We start from the raw sequence: 16,068 nt of genomic DNA, 5'->3' as shown, positions 1-16,068 counted from the left end.
AATATATGTATAGAAATTCCACTGTGAATTATATTACATGGAAGAGGATAAATAAAATCATGTGCTAGGTATTCACATACGTTGACTAAAGAATAATTCAAACGTGTAGAACCATCTCTTACATCCTTTCTCTTTGCATTTTTCTACTATTTCTCTACTTAAACCAAAAATCTATATTTTCTTTGAACAGAGAATGATTGTTTCACAGCAATAGGATTCCAAATAATGGAGTAAGATTTGTAAAATGATTTTTATGTAATAAAATGCATCACATTTTATATATCACAAACGATATAGGTTCGTTAAGGGTCTCCTACATTACAGGTGGATTCTTTACCAACTGAGCTATCAGAGAAGCTCTCCAAAGTGTTACTCTATGTGTGTTCAAATAAAGGGCTACAATCAAGCAATGAAAACTAAAACTAGCAATAAACTGTGCAGCTTGTTTTTCTATGCATTTCACATTTATAAAACCCTGTGCACCATTAAGATCCCCGTGACAACTAAACAGTTAAAATAAACCACAGCTTTCCTACACAGTGAAGCAGTCACTTCTCATAATGTTTAGTTCCTGGTTTTAAAGTTTAAACTTCTACCAGCTATCTCTTTTGATTATAGTTATATATTAACATCTGAGGCAGACTGTTCCTTCCAATTGCATGTCCAATCACTTCCCTATTCCTTTAAACTTGAAATACATTGCCCTAAAGTTAATTTTACTTCAAAACATTACAGCAGTGTATCTCACTTCGTATACCTGCAAGTTTTGTTCTGACAAAGGTCAAAATTTTTAAGGAATCACATTGGAGCTCGATTTAACTTTAATAGTTTACTTTCTTCACCTTTGAGCAGATTGAAGTTCCAATTAACACTCAGGCAACTTTTCCTATCCTGGCGTGTGTCATTTTTGGATTCTATGCTCCGGGCTGTTCTGGGTAGTATTGCAGTGATTTCAGTCCCGGAGCTGGACTCCCAGTCTGCACACTAATAACTCAGACTAATCAACTGAACTTTACTATTTACCAGGAAATTCAGATCCTAAGAGTTTCTAGAGAGGAGAGACAGTCCAGAGGACCCGTTAAAATGTCCCCAGGGAACAGGAACCATCTTTGCATTTCTTTCTGGTATCACGTATTTGTTTCCGATGGAGCAAACATCCTGTCCAGCAAAATGGAACTTCAACAACTGACACCTACACCCTGGCTCCATGTCTCACAGTCCCACGTCCCTTAGACCCAGAAGGATACTCACATGTTGGTATTTGCAGTGGCTGTCAACCATTCCCCTGCAAGTCCAATCACATCTAGCCCACTGGAGAGCTGGTTAAAATAGCGAGGATGTCCTGGGGAAAAAAGACAAAATCACACATGGGTCAAAGTGTAAACACACGGCTGAAATGTGGTTAAATTTCATAGCAGTTTCTCAGTGAACAGGTGTTATGGATCGAGTACACGATTTCATTCAGTGAACATTCCTGAGCGATTATCATATGCTGGGACTGTTCTGGGTATTAGGGCCCAGCGGTCATACAGGGTGGACATAGCTGCTACATGGGGATCTCACTTACTATTGAAAGAAGGAGGCATAATCAAATAATGACACAAATGCAATTAAGTACAGTAAAAAGCAAAAATTACAAAGCAAAGGATCAGGATGTTATAAGACCATTTCTAAGGGGTCAGGAGTAGGAGAGGCAGTCTCCAGAGAAGGCTTTTGGAGGAAGTGATCTTTCAGAGAAGGTCTTAAGTCTATTTCCAAACAGTGGAGGAGGAGGAGCAGCTGTAAGAAGGCACCAAAATGAGAAAGGGCTCAAATACCAGAGTGAGGAACCCAACTGAAGTAGAAAGACCGAGGGTGGGGTGTGGGAAGCTACCTCAGTGGATGGGGGAAAGATCACCTAGAAGACGAAATAATTTTCCTTCCAAAGCTGCTTATACATTTTTTGCGTGAAATAGAAGGTCCCTAGAGATTATCATACTAAGCAAGAAACAGCTGGACCATAAAGAAGACTGAGTGCCAGAGAACTGACGCTTTCCAACTGTGGTGCTGGAGGAGACTCGAGAGTGCCTTGGACTGCAAGGAGGTCAAACCAGTCAATCTCAAAGGAAATCAACCCTGATTATTCACTGGGAGAACTAATGCTGAAGCCACCGCTGCTGCTGCTGCTGCTAAATCGCTTCAGTCGTGTCTGACTCTGTGCGACCCCATAGACGGCAGCCCACCAGGCTCCCCCTTCCCTGGGATTCTCCAGGCAGGAACACTGGAGTGGGTTGCCATTTCCTTCTCCAATGCATGAAAGTGAAGAGTGAAAGTGAAGTCGCTCAGTCGTGTCCGACTCCTAGTGACCCCATGGACTGCAGCCTACCAGGCTCCTCCGTCCATGGGATTTTCCAGGCAGTAGTACTGGAGTGGGATGCCATTGCCTTCTCCGGATGCTGAAGCTGAAGCCCCATTATTTTGGCTACCTGATGCAAAGAGCCAACACATCGGAAAAGACTGTGATGCTGGTAAAGATTGAGGGCAGAAGGAGAAGGGGGCGGCAGAGGCTGAGATAGTTCGAGAGCATCACAAACTCAATGAACATGGATTTGAGCAAACTCCAGAAGACAATAGAGGACAGAGGAGCCTGGCGTGCTCCAGCCCATGGGATCGCAGAGTTAGACACAACTTAGCGGCTGAACAACAAATATGTGGAGTCCAAAATACGACACAGATAAGCTTATCTACAAAACAGAAACAGGATCACAAGCACAGATAACAGACTTGTGATCGCCAAGGGGGAGGGGGTGGAGGATGAACTGGTTTGGGAGTTTGGAGTTAGCAGATGGAGCCTGTTACATGTAGGATGGATAAACAGCAAGGTCCTAGTGTACAGCACAGGATATTCAATATCCTGTAAGAAACCATAATGGAAAAGAATTCTTTAAAAATACAGGCAGCAAAAAAAGATAAATAATTTCAACTATAAAAATATCAGGTTCCTCTTATAATGATCTTTCAAAATTTTATATTAAGGAAGAATCACCAAACATTGCTTGTCAAATTGAACAATCTATATTGAACTCAGTTTAAATTAAGCTTCTCCTCCTTAGCTCCACAATGGATTGTTCTGGGCACTAATTTTACACTCTATCTTAAAGATAATGTGTGTGATAGCTCTTTGTGAATCTCTGTTTTGCCTCTAGAGTTTTGTTCAAATGTTGTTTGCTCCTGGAAGTACCATTGTTTTAAGAGATTAAGAATTAAGTTACAATAATGTCATTTTAATCAGAAAACACTTTCTAAAATATAGGCTGTATATATAAATTATACATATATCTAATTTTAGCGTTCTATATTTTATTGAAGTACAGAGATAATAAATCAAGCATCCAGTAATGAATATGATCAAATAAAGCAAAAAATGAAAAAGGTAAATAAAAACTGTATGTTATTTGCCATTGGGGTATATCCCTCCAAACCAAAATCATTTTGTTTACTTTCTCTGTTAATTAATAAACAATTCTATATGAAAATACCAGTTTAAAATAAACTAGACAAATGTTTTAAATAAAAATGAATGAAATTAGGGTATTTTTCAATGCAAATGTAAACTTAAGGCTACTCATTCAGTCTCCAGTTCGGACAAACAAATTTAAAAATTACCTGTTTTTACCCCATATTTTAAGGTGTCTGTGCAATCAACCAGCAACTGCTCCAGAGATTCAGGATGGTCAGACAGTTCTAAGTCAAACCCATCCAAACCTTCAAGAAGTTGATGAGGATGATGAAAGTCCAATATTTTACTCTTATCACTGAAAGTTTTCTCAATGTAGTGCAGAAGAATATTTACCACTCGCAGCAGAAAACATTTTGTTAAATCTTCGCCCTCCTTGGATGGCAACAAATCTAGAGAAAAAAGAAATAAACAACAAGGTCGGTTTCTAAACAGTCAAAGAAACTCATTATCAGATAGAATTTTGATCATAGAAAGTTAAAGATATTTGAAGGCCATGCCAAATAGTTAAATAAAGCAGCATCTGGCCAAATCCTACAAATAATCTTCATTTGAAGTCCCACTGAATAACAATTTTCACCAAAAAGTAAGCCACTTTAGATTAACGCCATGAAATTAATTGGCCTTTAAGCTCTACCAGGTGGTCCTTATTTGACTGTCGTCAAAAATGAGCTGGTAAGTTGTACTTTTAAAAGTCAGTTAAAGTATACTTATAAAAGTTAGTCTATAGATCTTAAGAAAATCAAAATGACTTCAGTAATATGTAGATAACATAGAATTTTATTAAAAAAATAAAACAAATAACATTTGTTAACAGCATTCATACCTGAAGCATAAGCATTTGATAAATTAGTCATTACATTCTCAGCGTGAGCTTCTTTTATCACATCTTTGTCAGTTGATTGACAAGGATGAATGGATTTTTTTCTCATCTGTTTTCTATCTAAGTTGAGAAAGAAAATATTTATAATTATTAAAATATGCTAATAAAATGTATTACTGTAATCAAATCTGTAATCAAGTAGATGCCTCAAAAAAACTCATAACATTTGAAATTTTTATTTACATGTGATCTCTGGTGGAGAGGGATAAACTGGAGAGAAGCATGAACTCTACTGAAATTATGTAAGGTTCTTTTATCACCACACAGAGAGCAATGATATAACTCTCATGTTAGCTTCATATCAGCTTAGCATAGAGGATTAATAATCTAATAATAAAGACCTATCATGAAAGTAAAGTGAAAGTGTTAGTCACTCAGTCATGTCTGACTCTTTGCGACCCCATGGACTGGAGCCCACAAGGAATTCTCCAGGCAAGAATCCTGGAGTGGATGGCCATTCCCTTCTTCAGGGACTGAACCCTGGTTTCCTACATTGCAACTTGATTCTTGACTGTCTGAGCCACTAGGGAAGACCTGTTATCTTTAACTATAAATAACAATCCTGCTACAGGATAAGATCCTTAAGTGCCTTCCATGTGTATTGACATTTAAGTACATATAACCATATCTACTCGGAGAAGGCAATGGCACCCCACTCCAGTATTCTTGCCTGGAAAATCCCATGGACGGAGGAGCCTGGTAGGCTGCAGTCCATGGGGTCACTAGGAGTCGGACATGACTGAGCGACTTCCCTTTCACTTTTCACTTTCATGCATTGGAGAAGGAAATGGCAACTCACTCCAGTGTTCTTGCCTGGAGAATCCCAGGGACTGGGGAGCCTGGGGGGCTGCTGTCTATGGGATCTCACAGAGTCGGACATGACTGAAGCAACTTAGCAGCAGCAGCAACCATATCTACTACATATTAAGAGTCCTAAGTTCTGTGCACACAATTTGATCCTCACAGTAACCATACAATATAGGAACATTTCCCCAGTATGTCGATTAACAGATTTAAAGAAGTTAAGTAACAGTAATAAACTAACTCTTGTTGAGCACTTATTATGGCCCAGGCACTGTTCTAAGTACTGCACATGTGTCATTCTATTCAATCCTCATAATATAGGCTTATGATATGGATACTATTATTAACAAAAATAGCTTTATATATGGTTGGACTGGAATTTATAGACAAGTGTTTGAATCCAAAGATCAATATATTATCCTCTTTAAAAATTAATATTTGAAAATAATAAGTCTTAGAGTCTTCTTCAATAAAATTGTTAAACCAAATATCCCATCAAGCAAGCTATTTCATTGTTAATATCATTTCATGTCCTGAACAATGTAGGAGAAAAAAGAAAGTACAAACTGTAGTTTATAAAATCTACTTGTTTGCCAATAGTTCTATAGAAAAAACACGAAGTAATCAGAAGATGCCCTGGAGAAGGAAATGGGAACCCACTCCAGTATTTTTGCCTGGGAAATCCCATGGACAGAGTAGCCTGGTGGGCTACAGTCCATGGGGTCACAAAAGAGTCAGACACAAGTTAGCGACTAAAAAACAACAGCAAATCAGAAAATGATGTATGGCTAAATTTTGTAGCTTCTATTTTGTAAGCTTAGTAGTATTGTTTCAAGTTCTAATTGAGTTTTCTTGAAATAAAATAAGCTATTCCCCTATATAATCCAGATTGCATTTGTTAAGACTGCAGCAAGATTAATTTGGTTTAACTTTTAAGCATTGATACATTTATCAGTTTATAAAACAAGCATTTTAAATGTTTATGTATGACAGACAAAAGTGTTTCAGTGTGGCTTTCTCTGTAAATACAATAGAATACAATAATACATTAGAAAATTGCACATAAGAAAAGACAGCATAGATTATAGAAATGTGAGATGAATTTGCAGAAAATTCAGTGTACTTAAAAACAGATTTTCATATTACATGGTGATCCAGTAGACATAAATTAATGTTTTGTACAATTTTTTTTCTAGAGGAAAATTGCTTTTTCCAAGTTTCAGTGCTATAGACAATGAGTGATAATTGATAATAAATACATTTTAAAGTACTAAAGGTTTAAATGCATCACTTCTTATATATAGTGGAAACAAAAATCACAAGAAAAGTGAAATAAAAAAATTCTATACATGAAAGAGTATTACAGAACATTTATTAAAAAGTTATGTAGCAACTAAAAGATTTGATATAGTGGAATAAGAATTATACTCCATTAATAGTTCAACCATGCATTGGATCTACAACCTGAAATTAAATTAATATTTAATAACAAAATGCTTGCTTTAAATGCGTGAGTAAGACAAAGATTGCTAATATGTTCTGTCAAAATATGTTAATAACTAATAATCATAGAAAATAAACAAGACTCGAGAGTCTGAACTTTTAATTTTCACTTTTTCTCACAAAATTTCGACTTACTTGCCAGGCTATATCCACACTCCTTGAGGTCCATGTACAGTGAAAAAATAATATCAACTTTGAGAGAATTCCTGTAGCCAGAGCGCGCTTTGATGTAATGAAAAGAACTTGACTATTAAAGATGAGTAACTGCTGTAATTTATAAGGGACCCTTTCAAGGTTCTTTTTTTTTTTTGATGGCATAGAAATTTGGAGCAATTCCATTATTTGTTGAAAAAGGCTGCAATACAATGCTCCTATTTGTTTAGAGAATTTACTGAGAGAGAATTGTATGTAAAGGTTAGTTGCTCAGTCATTCCAACTCTTTGCAACCCTATGGACTGTAGCTCGCCAGGCTCCTCTGTTCATGGGATGCTCTAGGCAAGAATACTGGAGTGGGTTGCCATTTTCTTCTCCAGGAAATCTTCTCAACCAAGGGATCAAACCTGGGTCTCCTTTGCAGGTGGATTCTTTACTATTTGAGTTACCACGGAAGTTATAATTCTTTGTATTGGTGTTTAAACATCACTTGCTTTTTAAAAGTATGATTTACTGGGAAAAAAAAAAACGAATTTCAACTTCCCTTTAACAATTACAACTTTTATCTATAGATCGACAAATATATCAGGTATATTAATATTCTAGGGTACAAACAAAAATAATGCATGGGCATATTAATAGTATAATTCACATGTTTGTAACACAGGAATTATTTTCTACTTTTGGATTGAAAATTCTAAAATAATCCAAAAGTACATAATGATCGTCATTTCTGAGCCCCATTTCCAGGTGAACCTTTTCTCAAGAATTCGTCAACTAGTCCCTTGGAATTTCAGTTCAGCTCAGTTCAGTTCAGTTGCTCAGTCGTGTCCAACTCTTTGCGACCCCATGAATCGCAGCACGCCAGGCCTCCCTGTCCATCACCAACTCTCGGAGTTCACCCAGACTCGTGTCCATCGAGTTGGTGATGCCATCCAGCCATGTCATCCTCTGTCGTCCCCTTCTCCTCCTGCCCCCAATCCCTCCCAGCATCAGAGTCTTTTCCAATGAGTCAACTCTTTGCATGAGGTGGCCAAAGGACTGGAGTTTCAGCTTCAGCATCAGTCCTTCCAAAGAACACCCAGGACTGATCTCCTTTAGAATGGACTGGTTAGATCTCCTTGCAGTCCAAGGGACTCTCAAGAGTCTTCTCCAACACCACAGTTCAAAAGCATCAATTCTTCGGCACTCAGCCTTCTTCACAGTCCAACTCTCACATCCATACATGACCACAGGAAAAACCATAGCCTTGACTAGACGAACCTTTGTTGGCAAAGTAATGTCTCTGCTTTTGAATATGCTATCTAGGTTGGTCATAACTTTCCTTCCAAGGAGTAAGCATCTTTTAATTTCATGGCTGCAGTCATCATCTGCAGTGATTTTGGAGCCCCAAAAATAAAGTGTGACACTGTTTCCACTGTTTCCCCATCTATTTCCCATGAAGTGATGGGACTGGATGCCATGATCTTCGTTTTCTGAATGTTGAGCTTTAAGCCAACTTTTTCACTCTCTACTTTCACTTTCATCAAGAGGCTTTTTAGTTCCTCTTCACTTTCTGCCATAAGGGTGGTGTCATCTGCATATCTGAGGTTACTGATATTTCTCCCGGCAATCTTGATTCCAGCTTTGTTTCTTCCAGTCCAGCGTTTCTCATGATGTACTCTGCATAGAAGTTAAATAAGCAGGGTGACAGTATACAGCCTTAATGAACTCCTTTTCCTATTTGGAACCAGTCTGTTGTTCCATGTCCAGTTCTAACTGTTGCTTCCTGACCTGCATATAGGTTTCTCAAGAGGCAGGTCAGGTGGTCTGGTATTCCCATCTCTTTTAGAATTGTCCACAGTTTATTGTGATCCACACAGTCAAAGGCTTTGGTATAGTCAATAAAGCATAAATAGATGTTTTTCTGGAATTCTCTTGCTTTTTCCATGATCCAGCAGATGTTGGCAATTTGATCTCTGGTTCCTCTGCCTTTTCTAAAACCAGGTTGAACATCAGGAAGTTCACGGTTCACATATTGCTGAAGCCTAGCTTGGAGAATTTTGAGCATTACTTTACTAGCGTGTGAGATGAATGCAATTGTGCAATAGTTTGAGCATTCTTTGGCATTGCCTTTCTTTGGGATTTAAATGAAAATTGACCTTTTCCAGTCCTGTGGCCACTGCTGAGTTTTCCAAATTTGCTGGCATATTGAGTGCAGCACTTTCACAGCATCATCTTTCAGGGTTTGAAATAGCTCAACTGGAATTCCATCACCTCCACTAGCTTTGTTCACAGTGATACTTTCTAAGGCCCACTTGACTTCACATTCTAGGATGTCTGGCTCTAGGTGAGTGATCACACCATCATGATTATCTGGGTCGTGAAGATCTTTTTTGTACAGTTCTTCTGTGTATTCTTGCCACCTCTTCTTAATATCTTCTGCTTCTGTTAGGTCCATACCATTTCTGTCCTTTGGAATTTACAACGATTAAATAACGTGCTGGTCAACATTGCTATTTTTTAAAATTAAGCATCTTTTGAGCATGTTAATGGAAGAACCTGAGAAGATCGGTGGTTCACAAAACAAAAGGATCTGGAAATATGTTAGCTTCTCTTCTGTGCATTTGGTGCAGTCTTCGCTCAGTCCTGTCCGACTCTCTGCGACCCCCTGGACTGTAGCCTACCAGGCTCCTCCCTCCATGGGATTCTCCAGGCAAGAGTACTGGAGTGGGGTGCCATTTCCTTCTCCAGAATAAAAAGATTCGGTGATGTCTAATTCATTCTGATAATGAAAGGGGGGAAAAATGAGGGTTGTCAAAAGCCATTGACAAACTTCAACCTAATATGGACCCATTATTACAATCTTTTCCTCATCAAGGAGTTCACTAGAGCCTCTAACAAATAAACAAAAAACATATTGGATGATTTGAAAATCATTTTTCTCTGTGTCTTTCTTCCTCCTTTCATTGCTTCCAATGAAATTGACTGATGATTGTGACATAGAAAAGGGAAAAATAGACAACATAAGCTTCCCGGAGTCCGTAGCTGCTTTTCCGTTCCCTTCGATGGTCAGCAAACCTTGCTTGTGCTAAGAGCATCGCCACATCCACCGGGCCGTGCTAAGCCGCTTCCGCCGCGTCCAGCTCTGTGCGACCCCACGGATGGAGCCCACCAGGCTCCTCTGTCCGTGGGACTCCCCAGGCAAGAAGATGGAGTGGGTTGCCATTTCCTCCTCCAGGGGATCTTCCGACCTGGCAGGCGGGTTCTTCACCGCTCGCGTCACCACATCCGCTAGGGAAGATTATCTCACTATCTTCATTGAAAATCGGCTCTGCTCCTGACTCCTGGACCCCCGCTCATTTCTGTTCATAAACCCAGCTCTGTCCCTGCCCTGCTTGGTCTGTGAGAACCCTCTCCCTACACAGTTCATCCCACCAAGTCCCCTACCTTCTTCCTCCTCCTCCTCCTCCTCCTCGTCCTCCTCCTCCTCCTCCTCGCCCGCTCCTTCCCCACACACTAACCACGGGCACTCTGCGCTCGGACGGGCTCGGTCAATCCCGGTTCTGAGGAATCGGGTCTCCCCCACAGAGTCCTCTCTGTCACTCTGTTTCCTCCCCTTCATGTCCTGACAATGAGACCTTTATTTCTAAACACACAGCGTGAAGCTGACCCTCCCCAACCCAAGGGGAAATTAATGTTGCTGTTGTTTTCACTTGATTCTAATTATATACATTTATAAAACATATATAAGTTGAAATGAAAACTCAATAATTTTTATCTACAAGGCATGTGCAAGATTTCTTGTATTATATTACACTATATTAGACAGGACCTCAAGAGGAAATGGGGATAATACTCTTAGAAAACAGTCACTCAGGTTAAACCCATAGATTTTTTCCTATTGGACACTCACTGTATTTAATACAGTGCTAAACATATTTCATATATTGACTCCTCATAGTAGCTTCAGTGATTTAGATATTATTACTGTTGTGTTCTGTTTCACATCTTCCTTTACTTCAGTCCTCCCATCAATAAAGTGGGCACCGTAGTAATACCTACTCATGAGCTTTCAGTATAAAAAGAGATGATGCTTTTGAAGTGTTTATAGCAAACTATGAATTATTTTTCCTGACAATCTTGACAGACAGAACAAAAACAATCAAAACATGATTCTGATAATGCCATTGCCTTGACCAAAAACTTCTAATGATGATATCTACTATAAAGTTCTTAAGTTGACCCTTTTCCTGCCTTACCGCCTACCACTCACCTACAGAAACCTTCTGCATCTCAAAAATAGTTCCCTCACGCTCTCCTATTGACATCACCTCTTCTTACTTCCTTGTACTTTATATAGAGCAACTTCATATGTTTTAAATGACTTCTCTCCTTCTTTCTCCTAATTTGAAGCCCGTATATCACACGTTTACTGAGTACTTATGTGCGAAGCACTCTTGTAAGATAGATTCACATTAATTCATTTAATTCTCCCTGCAGCCTTATAAAAACACTGCTATTTACTTCCCTCATTTTACAGATGAAGAACCTAAAGCACAGAGAAGTCAAGCTCTTTTCCAGAGACCACACAGCTAGTAAGTGGCAGATCCAGGATTCAGACTTGATCATTCTCATTGTAGAGTCCGCTCTCTTGTTACACCCTCTTGTCATATCTTAGTAGCTCCATAAATATTTGCATATTTCCACCACTGAGCTGAAGTGATCTTTATTTCCCTCTGAATTATCACAGCAACGTTTTTTCAACTTTTGCACAGCTCCTTTGGCAGTTTAATGTGTTTATTAGAAGTTCTATCTTGGTGTTGGAGGGGAGGTACAAAAAGTACCATCAAATCCACCCTCAAGGAAGTTACAATTTAGCAGAAAGGAGAGTAACAAACAAGACAAAACTCGACATGTTTGAATGATGTGAAAAATGCCACACATAATAAAATTATAATCAAGCATTATAGTAGTGACCTGGGAAAGGGTGGTCCATGAATGTGCCACCAGGTTGCTCTGAGAGAATTCACAGAAGACTAATGGTCTGAAGGGCCATCTGCAGCTCTCTGAAGAGGGTGTGTGTGAGCTGAAATCTGAACTAAGTGAATTTAACTAGGTGATGAGACAGGAAAATCACATTCGAGAAAATTTTTAAAATGCACAATATCTTGAGATGCTAATTGAGGAAATAAGGAAAAATAAGTGTATGTGACACCCCAGAAAACCAACAGGGAGCAGTTATCGACAGGGGAAGTGGGAAAGACACATAAATGTGTTTGGCGTTTAGCGTTACAAAACCACACAAGGATCTGGGCTGTGGAATGACGTGATCGTGGTTTCCTTCTGGTTGTAGAAACAATTGTGAAGGGATTGTGATTGAAAACGGTCAGTCTCTTGGTAAAACTTAGAGCAAGAGTTTTTCTTTTTTTTTTTTTAATTGTCTGTGAGACCAGCAGAGATGCTAGAAGCAGGAGCGTAGGCTCTCTGACAAATTCTTCAAAATGAATCCCAATCAAAGGCATGAAATTGAATGATGATGGCACTACGTAATACAAATATATAAAACGGGCTATAGGATTATGGAGGGAGGAAATTTATTTCTGTTTGGAAATACATTAAGAAGGATAAATCTTATACGCTTGAAACTTGTAGTAAACTGTGCGTGTGGGCTTACTCGTGTCCGACTCTTTGGGACCCCGTGGACTATAGCCCACCAGGCTCTCTGTCCATGGAATTTTCCAGGCAAGTATACTGGAGAGGGTTGCCTTTTCCTCCTCCAGGGGATCGTCCACCCAGGAATCAAACCCATATCTCTTGGATCTGCTGCATTGGTAGGCGGATTCTTTACCACTGAGCCACCTGGAAAGCCCTGGGCTTTAGTATGGCAGGCTCTAGTCTAAGCCCTTCTGGAGCATTAATTCATTCAATCCTCTCAACAAATTTCTCTTTTACAAAGAAATCTGCAGTGGATGGAAGGTGTTCAGAGTGTATGAGTTCATCCAAAGACCTGAGTTCCTTTCTTCTTGTGGCACAGACATTCCCTTGATCTCTGCTATCTATTTTATATGGCACTTAAAAGTAAGAGAAAAAAATGCTCAGAAAAGTTACATATTTAACAATTTAAAAAAACAGGTGAATTAAATAATAATATATTTAAGTTTTATTATTTCAAGCATGAACTGCTTCTCAATGAGAATGTTAAATTTCATCTGAAATACTTAGTCTGTATTTAGCTTTCATGAAATTTTCAATTAAAAAATAAATGAACATACATAAATTGTTTCAAAGATTCTTAAAAGTTTCCAATAACTAAATTGAGTATGAGTTTTTATATTTAAATTAACTGTAAGGAAGTAAAATTTTAAATTGATCTCAATTACACTAGCTGCATTTCAAGTACTCAAAAGCCACACGTGGCCACTGGCCACTGAACTGGACAGCACAAGTCAAGATTGTTTCTTTTACCTACTTTTTATCCACAAAGCTCGCTTATTAGCACTGTACCTGAGTTCTAGACCAAGGAACGGGACGAAAGGAGATAAAAGAAATTAGGCTACTGTTTAAAGTGTGAGTTAGAATTTAACATACATCCCATTGGCCAGATCTTAGTTCCATGGTCAGAGATAGCTGACCTGGTCATACAGAACCGCTGGGAGGCAAAGTTAGAAACTATAGTCACCTTCTAAACAAACTTCTTTGCTAACACTTTGTGCATAGGGTAAGGAGGAGGGGAGTGGGGGAAGGGGGGTTTTCCATTTCTAAAACAAAGAAGAGAAGAGGGATACTGGGAAAAATTAACAGTCTATGCCATGCGCAGATACTACTGTAGAACTTCCTTTAGATAAGTCATGGGAAACACAAAATGATCATGCACCTTGGGCACGTTTATAGCTTTTAATCAGTAGAGTTGAAAAAAAAAATGATATTTGGACCATGATAGAAAGGATGTTTGTAATTTCAATATATTGTTAAAAAAATAAGGTATGGATCATTGCCATTTAATGTTTTATTATTTTTTTAACTTTTCCTGTGTTGATATTCTACCCCTTAAATTGCATAAACTTTCAAAGAAAATCATTTAATTATTTTCATACCTCTATGATGTTTAGTCATACTACAAAGTCCAAAGAAGACTTGTTACCCTTTTCACTGGAAATATTTATTAGCTTTTCTTTCCATATAATGTCTGATTATCTGGGTTCAAATAGAAAGATAAATTTGAAGACAGAGTAAATAATTAAGACTGTGGAATAGAAAGATACAAATAACTCCCAGAAGACATTGATGTGTGTTTACTTTGTAAGGTTTGACTTCATTTGTTTTCATTAGTCACTAATTTCTTCTGGGAGAATTTGTTTTCGTCTTTGAGAAACGATTCTAACAATACCATGAAGCATAATACTCTAAATATACAAAGGACAGAGAGGACAGCTCTTGCTTTCTGGAACGTTCTGGTCTTTACAATAATGTGATTCTTTCATCTTGCATTTCACTGTAGTTTTCCTGTGAGCACTTGCAAACCTGCTGTTTACACATTGTAAGGAGAAAAGATTATAATCATTCAACATACTTGAGCCAATATTTTTCTTTGTACTTTTTGTGTCTAGACTACAGGACATCTTTCTTTTATCAGCTTGCTTTGTAAAGCAGAAAAAGAGCTTCTTTGTTGTGCTTTGTTTTTTGTAGCAAAGCAAAACAAATGCCATTCCCATTATTCAGATATATAATTCTAACGAAATACCAACAGTGTAGAAACTGTTTTACAGAAAACTTAGGGAGTTTGCCCCTATAAAGTATAACTAACAACTTTCAGAACAGAGATGCAACCCCAGACCAAAACGCAGATCTTCCAACTTTATTCTCTTTATTTTATTAAAACAACATAGCATACCATTTTCCATTTCTTTCCACCTAGTGACTTTTTAAAATATAGCCTATCATGTTATTAATATTTTATATTGTGTTCAGTTGGTGTGTGTTTTCACTTCAACATAAAATATTAATATGTAAAGTAATACTGATCCTTGGCTTTCCAAATTCCTGATTTACCCCCTTCTTCAGGGTACCTTCCCAACCCAGGGATCAAGGCCACATCTCCTACATTGCAGGCAGATTCATTACCATCTGAGCCACCAGGGAAGCCCCTCATTGGGGGAAATTAATGGCCATTTCATTTTGCTACATTCTGTTTGTTAACACATGCACTTTATGTTTCTTTTCTCAGAAGTTCCTACATTTTCTCAAAGCCTACATTTTGAAGCATGATTTTAGAATACGGACTAACAGCAACAAATAATTCCAAGTTGAATTTCACAGAGTTAAAGTGTAACCTGGCCTGAACCAGATCTATAACGTCTGTACTAACTGACTGACAGCAGCTTTAGAAAACAAAGGCAAATCTCAAATTATCCCAGTCATGAAAGCCGGAAAACAGCTAAGTGTTAATAGTATCCAGTTTGCTACAAATAGTTGTTATGATGAGTTTTAGATTGGTTTTGGGAAATAGAACTATTTTTTATAAAAACCATGTTATTTCTGTTAATACATAATGCATTGCATGCAGATTCTTTACCATCTGAGCCTCCAGGGAAGTGCAATATATATAATAGATTTACAATTTTTGCTTTTAAATAAACTGATAAATATTTTAAATTTACTAATTTTAATTTGGAATATTTCTAGTAGAACCAGATTATTAGATATAACCCACATAAAGCAAATTCTTTGAGGTTTTCACTAATTTTTAAGACTGTATGTAAAGGGATCCTGAGACCAGAAAGTTATAAAGTTTTGTGTTTGTAAACTTCAATGTAGATACAAAGTTGTTGTGAAATACACAACAGGATTTCAAATGGTATTGTCTTATTGAAAAGGAGGCAATACGTTATTTTTTTCCTCATGAAGATGTATTATTCATTTCTTAATGATAGACAGGTATGCCAACTTCATCTAGTGTTTGCATTTGCATCTCAAATGATCATTACTGAACACAAAGAGGAAAAGATAACATCTGGATATCATGAAATAAACCAGTAACACAAATTGGCTCATGAATATTTATTAGTGCATTAATTCTTCTATAGATAAAACAAATGAATAAACTCATAGAATTATTTATCTATGCATCTTTTTGTAGAATAGGCTTTATACAAAAATGTTGCTCCTTGTATAAATGACATTCGAATAGTTTTTAAAAATCCTCTCCCATTATAATCGCTGGATACCACTATGCTAATAAAAAGACGGA

At 37.8% G+C, this 16,068-nt stretch overlaps 1 protein-coding gene across 1 annotated transcript in view; it reads right to left on the bottom strand.

The window, feature by feature from the left end:
- LOC133237418 (glutamate decarboxylase 1-like) overlaps positions 1-16,068 on the bottom strand; it is a 66,891-nt gene that overhangs the window by 18,756 nt on the left and 32,067 nt on the right. Inside the window, exons 4-5 of the mRNA XM_061399443.1 lie at positions 3,646-3,923; positions 1,252-1,342 (exon numbers count right to left, since the gene is read on the bottom strand). Of these exons, the coding sequence (XP_061255427.1) occupies positions 1,252-1,342; positions 3,646-3,923 (369 nt within the window). The remainder of the gene's footprint in view (positions 1-1,251; positions 1,343-3,645; positions 3,924-16,068) is intronic.

This window comes from Bos javanicus, chromosome 24, assembly GCF_032452875.1.
Source record: "Bos javanicus breed banteng chromosome 24, ARS-OSU_banteng_1.0, whole genome shotgun sequence".
NCBI lineage: Eukaryota > Metazoa > Chordata > Mammalia > Artiodactyla > Bovidae > Bos > Bos javanicus.
This window is presented reverse-complemented; position numbering and strand designations above follow the sequence as displayed.